Below are 9,393 nucleotides of genomic sequence, written 5' to 3'. Positions count from 1 at the left end.
CCTCTCACAAACACCCCTGTGTGTGCGCACTTAATTCACCCGGTGATGCACATAGACCCTGACAAGCTGTTGAGGAACAGAGACTACATAATGTGTGCTTAAGAGATCGACAGAAGAGGCGGTAATGCAGGACAGAGAGAGAAAGCGTCTGACATGTCCTCACTTTGAACCTCATTTCCCCTGCTTGCTGCTCCGTAGAAGGCGTCCCGTGGGGAGCGTCCCATGCAAACTTCTCCTCTCTCCGCCTGCCGTGGGGGTTCAGCACAGGGGCATCCGCGCTCCTTTACCAGAGTGCTCTTCCGTGGGTCATCGCACAGGGCGCGCCTGGAACTGAACAATGGTGACAAGGCCACTCTGAAACACACCTCACACTCACTTGAACATTTCAGGACAAATCTCCTTGTCCCTCCTTCAGCTCAGTAAGGGACAGGGCGGTCCAGCATGATTTAGTAATGAGAAATGTTCCCTCACCACGTCTGGACTCTAGCAGACACTGGGCTCTGCAAGCATGTATTTAAGTCAGACCTTTTATTCCACACTGTACTAACCACTCTGTCCGCAGTATTCGCTTATCTCCACAAACATTTAATCGCCAGCCGCTGATAATGTTGACAGTGATGAGAAGGTATTTCAGGCCCCACGCCAGCTCCTGTGGGAATTCATACACATTCTTCAGAAATTACAGACAGTAGGACAGTATTTTTCTGCAGTGTATCTTCTTGCTCAGAAATATACGCTCTCATTGAAAAGTTTGGGGTTAGTACTATTTTTTAAATGTTTTTGAAAGAAGCAAGTCTCTAATGTTCAGCAAGGCTGCATTTATTTGATCAAAACAGTAAAAAGAGTGATATTTGGAAATTTTCTTAAAATTTAAAATTACGTTTCCATTTTAAAATATTTTAATCCTTTTAAAAATGGATTTTTATCCTTCAGAAATCATTCTAATATGCTGGTTTGGTGCTCGAGAAACATTTATTATCAAACATTTATCATTATTTATTTTTAACAATATTTTTGTGGAAACCGTGATGCATTTTTTTCAGAATTCTTTGATGAATAGAAAGTAGAGCATTTAACAGAAAAGAACAGAATTTATCTTAAACAGAAATCTTTTAAACATTATAAACATCTTTACCATCACCTCTGAACAATTTAATGTGTCCTTGCTAAATAAAAGTATTACTTAATTAAAAAAAACCTACTGACCCCAAACTTTTAAACATTCACATGGGCTCCCATTTCTTCATACTTTTCTTATAGTATTGATGTGAGTGGGCCAAAGCCCCATCAAACCTCAGTGCATTGTAGCCAGTCTTTAACTCTAAGCCTAAACCATTAAAGATAAATATCCGTTTTTGTATAGTTCAGAAATGTGTTATCCTGTAAATATTTCTGTCATGTTCTACTTAATGAATGGATTTTAATGTCTTAAAGGATTATACATGTCATTGTTTGTGTTAAACCATAGCTGGAGTGAAAAGATGTAAATACTCTAAATAAATTAACTTTTGTACATAGACAGGATCGTTTTTATTTACAGACTTTATTTTTTAAAATTAAGCACTTGACCAACTTGTGCACATTTCACAAAAAAAGGTACAAAACACCTAGCTAATGTTTCCATGAAAGGCAGCATCTGCTCCTCATAAAGCACATTATCATTTTAAGAATATCCAAAGGCTACAGATGTTTTTTTCTGTGGTTCATGCAAGTCCCTTTAATATCCATCAGTTTATCTTTTAAAATCAATGCAATTCCTTGTTCAATTAAGTACATTCAAAAATACAAATTGTTTCAATTCAAACTAGAAATCAATAAAGACCTATTTAAAAAAGAAAGAAAGAAAAAATTGAATATATATCAAACACCTCTCAAGTCATGTCTCTAATATTAAAATATTGGTTTAAATGTATTTTCCATATTCAGATCTCAAATTATAAATGTGGATGTGGACAAAACAGATATGATAGATTGATTGTGAAGGGGGATGATAGTTAATGTGGTTTGGTGAAGCATTCACACTTTGGTGAAAAATTTTGGCTCAGCCTAAAGAGGTCTGATGGTTTTTTAAAATTATGTTTTTGGAGAACTCTTTTACAGTGTACATGTTACACATACTTCAATTTAAATAATATATTCGTGTTTTACAAATTCATGTTACTGAAATTTAATACTACAGATAACATCAAAGAAAACTTAATGCACATGGAAAGTACATGTAGTTCATTAGATTTACTATGTACTTATGTAAATACAGAGTAACATGAACACCGCAATATATAATGTGACTAAAATGTTTGTGCCGGCATTATAATGCAAGAAATATGACCCTAAGCAAGTGAACATGTTATCTACAATTCCCATCTGTATTGAGGTACTGAGATTCCTCCACATCTCCTCAGTTTACAGTGATGGAGAGAAATGTAAACAAAAGTGTTACAAGTAATATAAAGAAAAAGAAAACAATGTAACAGAAGTGTTTTTGTACACAAAATAAAACAAAATGAAAAACTACTTGTCAACAACAAAAAACAAAATCAAAACACAGTATCTGCTTTCATTTTGCACAGAAGGAAAAAGTCATTCAAGTTTGGAACAAAATGAGGGTCAACTAACCCTTTAACATATTTAGAGGTACTCAATGATTGGTAGATTTTTAATGACACCTTTCCCTGAGAAACACTCTTCGTGGTTTATTACTTTTGTGAAGTCTGGTGCCCCTGTGTCTGAGATGAACTCTTTTACCATTTTCCTGATTGATTTCACCCATCACCATTCATCATCATCGCTGCTCCATCCGCTTCAGCCGCTCTGCTGTGGCTCCTGCGGCTGTTCATCTGTAGAGACCTCTGACTCTGGGGTTTGCTGCTGTTTTAACCACATGGCTGCGTACAGTCCCCCCATGGCCAGCAGCTCCTCGTGCCTACAGACAGAGAGCAGTCAGACACAAGATACTGTAAACAGACAGACCACTTGCAGAAAAGTGTACGAGAGAAATTGCAACACAAGGAAGTTTCATCTTTCTGTTTTTCTTTGAAAACTTAAGAGTTAATCTTAAACACTGTCAATGGTTTTTGAGTTTTTTTGACATGTACTGTACCTTTAAAATAGGAGATTTTCTTGACTATAACCTAGACTGAAAACAGCTGCCCAAAGCACTGCCAAAGTGGACTGGCTAATCTTAAAGGGACTTCAGAGCATTTCAGCTTCACAGGGGGTCGGAGAAGCCAAATGAAAGCTTCCCTCTGGTTCCAGAAATCACTTAATGGTGAGGAAACTCTCAGGACCATCTCTATTCCTTTTCTTTCCTTTTCTCAGATTGCTAAAACAGAGTTATGAGGGTCGGTCTAGGGTCAAGTTTGTGGAAGCATCAATTACTTAGAAGTATGACATCAAAAGTTAAGCAGACGCAGTATATGGGGCATTGAGCTCTGGGAACGAGAGTGTGGAAAATGTTCTTATCGTAGTGGAAGATCACACTAGAAGTTTCAAATGGACCTGAGGAAGCATTTTGTAGCAGCTGCACAAGTGGATTAGTACCTGTATACATTAATAACATGGCCAGTGTTTATCCAACATTGTTCCAATGGCTCCAAATGATTCTCCATCTTCTCTCAGCTTCACAATTGCTGGTTTTACACCCATAGACAGCTCTCTGGTTTTCACGTTGGTTACACGTCTAACTATAAATGCAGTCTGCACAGGCATATCCAGACATTCTGTGCCATTTATTGTTTGAATAATCAATATAATAGGACACACCAGGGCAACAAAACACACCTGTCAGTCACGTTCCAACACTTTTGGTAACATGAGCAATGGGTGGGTTCAAAGAAAAGATGCTATCCTCTAAGTTGTGTTTATCAGATCCAGATGAAAATACCTGGAAATAAAAGCTGAAATGTTGATCTTGTCTCATATTCATCTTTTGATGTCAAACCCTAATGTTTTCAGTCAACAGCAAAAATAAAGAAATTGGCCTCACTGTGTGTGTGTGTGTGTGTGTGTGTGTGTGTATATATAAGCATATATTTTTATTATTTTAAAAACTATTATCATTTATATTATATTAAATTACCTGAATATTAACCAGGATGATTTATAGTCACTAATAATATACATGACTTTTCCAGGCCTGAAAAATCGCTATTTAAAAATTCCGGGATACTTCCAGGTTTCCCATGACCATGTGAACCTTGCATCCTCCCTCCTTGTCAAATATTTTCCCAGAGATTTCCCAGACCACAGACATCTCTTTTCAGGAAGTAGCCTGTTAAGGGGGCAGCACAAGGTGTATCTATTAATTCCTCTATTCTGAAAGCATTAACCCTTCACCTCCCTGAATGGACGTACCCACCTCGCTGTCTTCCTGTGAACGTGTGTATTCCGATACGCTGTTCCTGTGGGTTAAAAGCCTGTGTGGGTCGTGTTTACATCGCAGTGTCAGTCAGGGCTGAATCTGCGAGGTGTGGAGTTACATCCCTGATGGCTGTGTGTGTCTTGCGGACGGTCTGTTGGCTGTAGCTCATATATCAAAGGGCCGAAGTGCAGGACAGTGAGCACAGGGTTAAAACCAGGGCTGAACGGCCAGGATGAATGGAAAAATCCATTAGTGGAACACTCTGTGTGTGTGTCCATCAGGTTTAAGGGAGGAACTCTGTGTGTGTGTGTACCACCTGAGGGCCTGCAGCGAGACAGGACACACCGTTCAGGCAGGGTGTGGACCGCTCGGACACTGAGAGACTATATCCTGTCTCTGGGAAGATGAGGACACACTCAGACGGCCCTCAGGTTAAGACTACAGATTGACTGATAACAAGAACACCGCCTCTGGGATGCACTCTCACACACAGATCTTAGGTTTCCTAAGGATGAAGAAGACCCTGTCTGTCCCAACACGTCTTCTATGGTTCACTCTCCACTGAACCAAAGGAATTTCACTCAATCAGAACAGAGAGGGTGTCACATTTCCTCTTTTATATTTATTCTGAGGGGGAAAAGGCCACGCAGGGGGTGTCGTTTGAAACTTTACAGTAGGTTTTTCTCTCAGAGTAACAGAAGCTTGAGGACAAACGCACACACACACACACACACACACACACACACACACACACACACACACACACACACACACACACACACACACACACACACACACAACTGACCTTCCTTGTTCTGCAATCCGCCCATCATGAAGAACCAGAATCTGATCGGCCTTGATGATGGTGGATAACCTGAAAATACAAATGAACATTATTGCATTAAATAGAAATGATCTAACGCTCACTAAAAGTTGATCTCTATCAAACTAATAATTGAATAATGTTAATTAAATGTAACCTTCAGCAAACCTGACAATCATATCATTTATCATATTGTACATTATAATGTTGTGATGACCAAATTCACTTGTAGCTATTTAAATGTATTTTTTTTTTTAAATATTGGTTATCAGCCTTTATAAAAAAATAATTTTCAGCTTTTCAGTACTGAACAGAATGTATCCAACAAAAGATACTGAGCTGATACTGTAGCTGATAATATACCTCAGAGTGAACAGAAATGTCACCATCATCATAAGGAATAACAAAAATGAACTATTCTCATAGAGGTTTCCTGAAAACCATCTTCAGGCCATGACAAACCCAGCTGAGGCTCGGCCATCGGCCAATGACAGGCATTTTTTGTGGCTTGTTTCAAACTGTTGGCACTAATCGAACCACCCTGTTTGTTTTCTTTCAGCCGATTGAGCATGTTGATTTGGCGGCAGAATAAACAAGTGCACAAGAAGAAAAACAGAAGTGATGAAAGCAAGTGCTGAGCAAGATTGTTGTGAAAATGGGTCTGTCCCTATACCCACATTTTCGGTCTTTGCACTTAACCATTTTTCTACTTCCATGATAGATTTCATGGAAAGTGTGTGTAAAACTTTTGATTACACAATGGGACACACTCACAGTATTTTAAGGATGCGAGTCAAGTTTATCCTAAATTTTATTTACACATTTTCATTTTCAGTAATTTGCACTTTAAAACAAACTTCTGTGTGTTTAGTAGTCTCTATGTAACAGACGATCCCAATTTAATGGGGTGCTTCTAATGACGTGATAAAAAACAGTTGCAAAGCTTTTACAAAATACTTTACACATACTCCTACATCTCAGCTACACTAAAATGATCTACACTTTACATGTTACTACCAAATTACATGCAATATCTGGAAAGTTTTTCTCTGTATCTAAGAGTTATTTCTTCTCATTCAGACTTGCACATTTTTGGTCGCCTGCTAGAGATTTTCTGTCAATTAAGTGTTTCTGTGACTTTCCACTTATTGGAAATATAAAGGAAAGCCCTGCCTCAAATCTACATTGTTGTGTTGGGCTGGTCAGGATGCTCAAAGAAAACATGGGCAATGCTTTGCTGGCTCCATTAAGCAACAATATTTTCAACCTACAAACAGCTTTCTTCTTGTCTGCATAATCATTTAGGTAGGAGAAAATATTTGCAATATTAAAAACATTGGACTTCACATTTAAAGAGCACAGACAGGAAACAGGTCCCTTACTCTGCCCCTAAAGCCTGTTTTTATTCCTGCATCACATGAAAAAAACGTAATCCTTGTTTGTATCCTGTTCACAAAGCAGAACGATTCAGCTGCCGATGTACTGTAAACGCATTCCCTAATTTAAAGCAGCAGCAGAGTCTTTAAGCACTAGATCCCTCTTAATCTAATCCACACACACTACTCCTTTAATTCACACCCAAAACCCTTCTGCAGGTCATCCTCTCAGCTGCCCTTCATCTTCAAACAAAGGAGCGGAGACTTCTTTATTGATCGCTAACCCCAAAACCACCACCCCAAAACAGATCAAAGTGACACCACTGTCTCAGAGGCTGGGCAGGATCAAAGCTCGCAGACTCAGATCCTGATGTGTTTACAATTTTCTAAAGAGGAGAGCAATAAGAGACCGAGGGAAAAACATTAGGGAGAAGGAAACAGAGACGCTGGACGGGCAGAGGCGCTTTCCAAGAGCGACGGCAGGAGTACGAGAGTAGTGGAATGTGACACAAAGACCAGAATAAAGGTGACCAGAGGAGAGGAAGTGAGCGAGGCATTTGAATAACGTCAAAAGTGTTCGCTCTTCTCATAAAACACCAATACAAAATAATTCCACACTAATAACTAGCAGGCGCACACGTGTTTTCTGTTGAGGACACAGCAGACCTTTATCTAACACTATCGTATGGGGACTAGAGGTGAAACGATTCTAAAAATAGACAAAAAATAGTTTGGTACATATTTGTACAGTTTTTCATTTTATGACTAACAATGCCTCAACATAAACTGTAAGATGTCCATTTGTAATCTGAGCACTGAATCTGAATCAGTATTTAATTAGAAAGGATGAGAAGAAACTGTAAGCCAGGTGGATGTACAACTAAACGAATTGACAACAAAGTAGTAAATACTAATGTGAGTATATGCTAGCAGTCATACAGTGAAAGCATTTATAGAGGTTCAACATACTCTTCAAATGTGACAATTTATATTAAATTAATAATACAAACATGTATATTATAAGATTTGTTTCATGTTTTTGAAAGAAGTCTCTTATGCTCACAAAGGCTTCATTTAATTTAATATATTTTATCTATATCTATTTTAATATATTTAAAAATCTCATTTATTCATGTGATGGTTGTCATTACTTCAGGCTTCAGCGTCACATGATCCTACAGAAATCATTCTAAGATGTAAATTTGATGCTCAAGAAACATTTCTTATTATCAACATTAAAAACACTTGTGCAGCTTAATATTTTTGTGAAAACTTTTTTTTTCAGGATTCTTTGATTAACAGAAAGTTTAAAATAAAAGCATTATTATTATTATAAAAAGCAGTTCACACTTTATTTTAAGGTCCAATTCTCACTATTCGTTAACTATTAACTACAACTGTTGCTTCAAACTCCTAATCACTGCTTAGTAAGGTAGTTAAGTAATTATAAGTACAAATAATTAGCCAATGTGCTAGTAATATGCATGCTAATAAGCAATAATAATACAGCAGTTGATAGTAAGCATTGGTCCCTATACTAAAGTATTACCAAAAAGCATTTTTATAAATGTATTTAAATTAATTGTAATCAATTTAATGCACCCTTTCTAAATAAAATTTTAAATAAACTTACTGACCTCAAACTTTTGCACAGTAGTGTATTTGAAGAAGTATATTATATCATCCAACCTTAAACTTCTCTAATATGCATGAATCAACGCAAGTGTCGTCTGTGTTTGATGACGTTGCAAGGTGTTCTGAACGAACGCACTTTTTGTCAGATGAAGTGAACTTCAACAGATATCCTGTGTTCAGGGAGAAGGGAGCAGTGAACCCTGCATAAGGACCCTGTCAATTGGAATTCAGCTCCAGTCAATGCTGCAATGACGTCAATAAGACGTCTTCTTCTAAATGAATTATTAGTGATTGTTACTTAGCTACTTGCCATTGTTTCATCAGTATCTATATATAAATTAGTGACATTCTTCTGCACTATATGGCTTAAAGGGTTACTGCGCTGTTTTCTTTCAAACCAAAGTGTAAATAAATACACGTAAAAAATGCATCCTTGTGACATGGCTCATACAGAAGAGCGTACGTCGCCCGTGTACTGCTCAGATTTGCCAAAATGGCACTATGCTGCTTTGGAGAGACCCAGAGGAGAGGAATTGTTGAATCAAGTCGTTATTTTTGTTTTCTTCATGTCCAAAAAGTATTGTCGTCGCTTCATAATGTTACGGTTGAATCACTGATGGCAGATGGAGTATTCTGACGATGCTTTTCATACTTTCCTGGACCTTGACACTGTTAGTTATTTGGCAGTCTATGGGACAGTCTAAAGCCTCCTTGTTTTCATCCAAAATATCTTAAATTGTGTTCCGAAGATGAACGAAGCTTTTACGGGTTTGGAACGACATGGGGGTAAGTGATTAATGACAAAATTTTCATTTTGGGATGGAGTATCCCTTTAATGCTTGTAAAGTACTGTAAAATGGGGCTTTATTTAAATCATGGTGTTAAAACAATGGTTGATAATAAAGGGTCTTTAATGAATAGGTGCACACTTCATAGTAAAACTCTGACAGACCGCTGAAACTTTATGAAAAATAAACACAGTTTTTCTAGTTTGCTAACACCTGCTATGATAAGACCAATATCTTGATCACCAACTTCACTCTCATTTAATCCCAAGTGAACAGAACTAAATACAGCAGTACACAGGTTTTGTGGTCAGATCACTCAAACCACATCCTGAGGTGGTCAGACACCCATGTGATCAAATCACATCTGCAGCGTAAGCACTAATCTATTAGTGTCCAGTAAAGGCCCACTCA

General features: G+C 37.7%; 1 protein-coding gene across 3 annotated transcripts in view; it reads right to left on the bottom strand.

Annotated features, from left to right (window-relative positions):
• Positions 1-293: 293 nt before the first annotated feature.
• Positions 294-9,393, bottom strand: part of LOC109063874 (ATP-binding cassette sub-family B member 6-like) — a 30,363-nt gene continuing 21,263 nt past the window's right edge. Inside the window, exons 17-20 of one of the 3 annotated variants that reach the window (XR_006155577.1) lie at positions 5,166-5,234; positions 2,746-2,923; positions 549-649; positions 294-330 (exon numbers count right to left, since the gene is read on the bottom strand). Coding sequence is in view for 2 of the 3 variants with exons in the window: in XM_042730950.1 (XP_042586884.1) it covers positions 2,803-2,923; positions 5,166-5,234 (190 nt within the window). In the remaining variant the exon portion in view is untranslated. Of the gene's footprint in view, positions 331-548; positions 650-2,531; positions 2,924-3,300; positions 3,884-5,165; positions 5,235-9,393 lie in introns of those variants that run through there. The other 2 variants (XM_042730950.1, XM_042730951.1) reach the window with 2 other exon arrangements.

This window comes from Cyprinus carpio, chromosome B9 (assembly GCF_018340385.1).
Source record: "Cyprinus carpio isolate SPL01 chromosome B9, ASM1834038v1, whole genome shotgun sequence".
NCBI classification, from domain to species: Eukaryota; Metazoa; Chordata; class Actinopteri; order Cypriniformes; family Cyprinidae; genus Cyprinus; species Cyprinus carpio.
The sequence above is the reverse complement of the archived record's forward strand: the minus strand, read 5'-3'. Positions and strand labels throughout refer to the sequence as shown.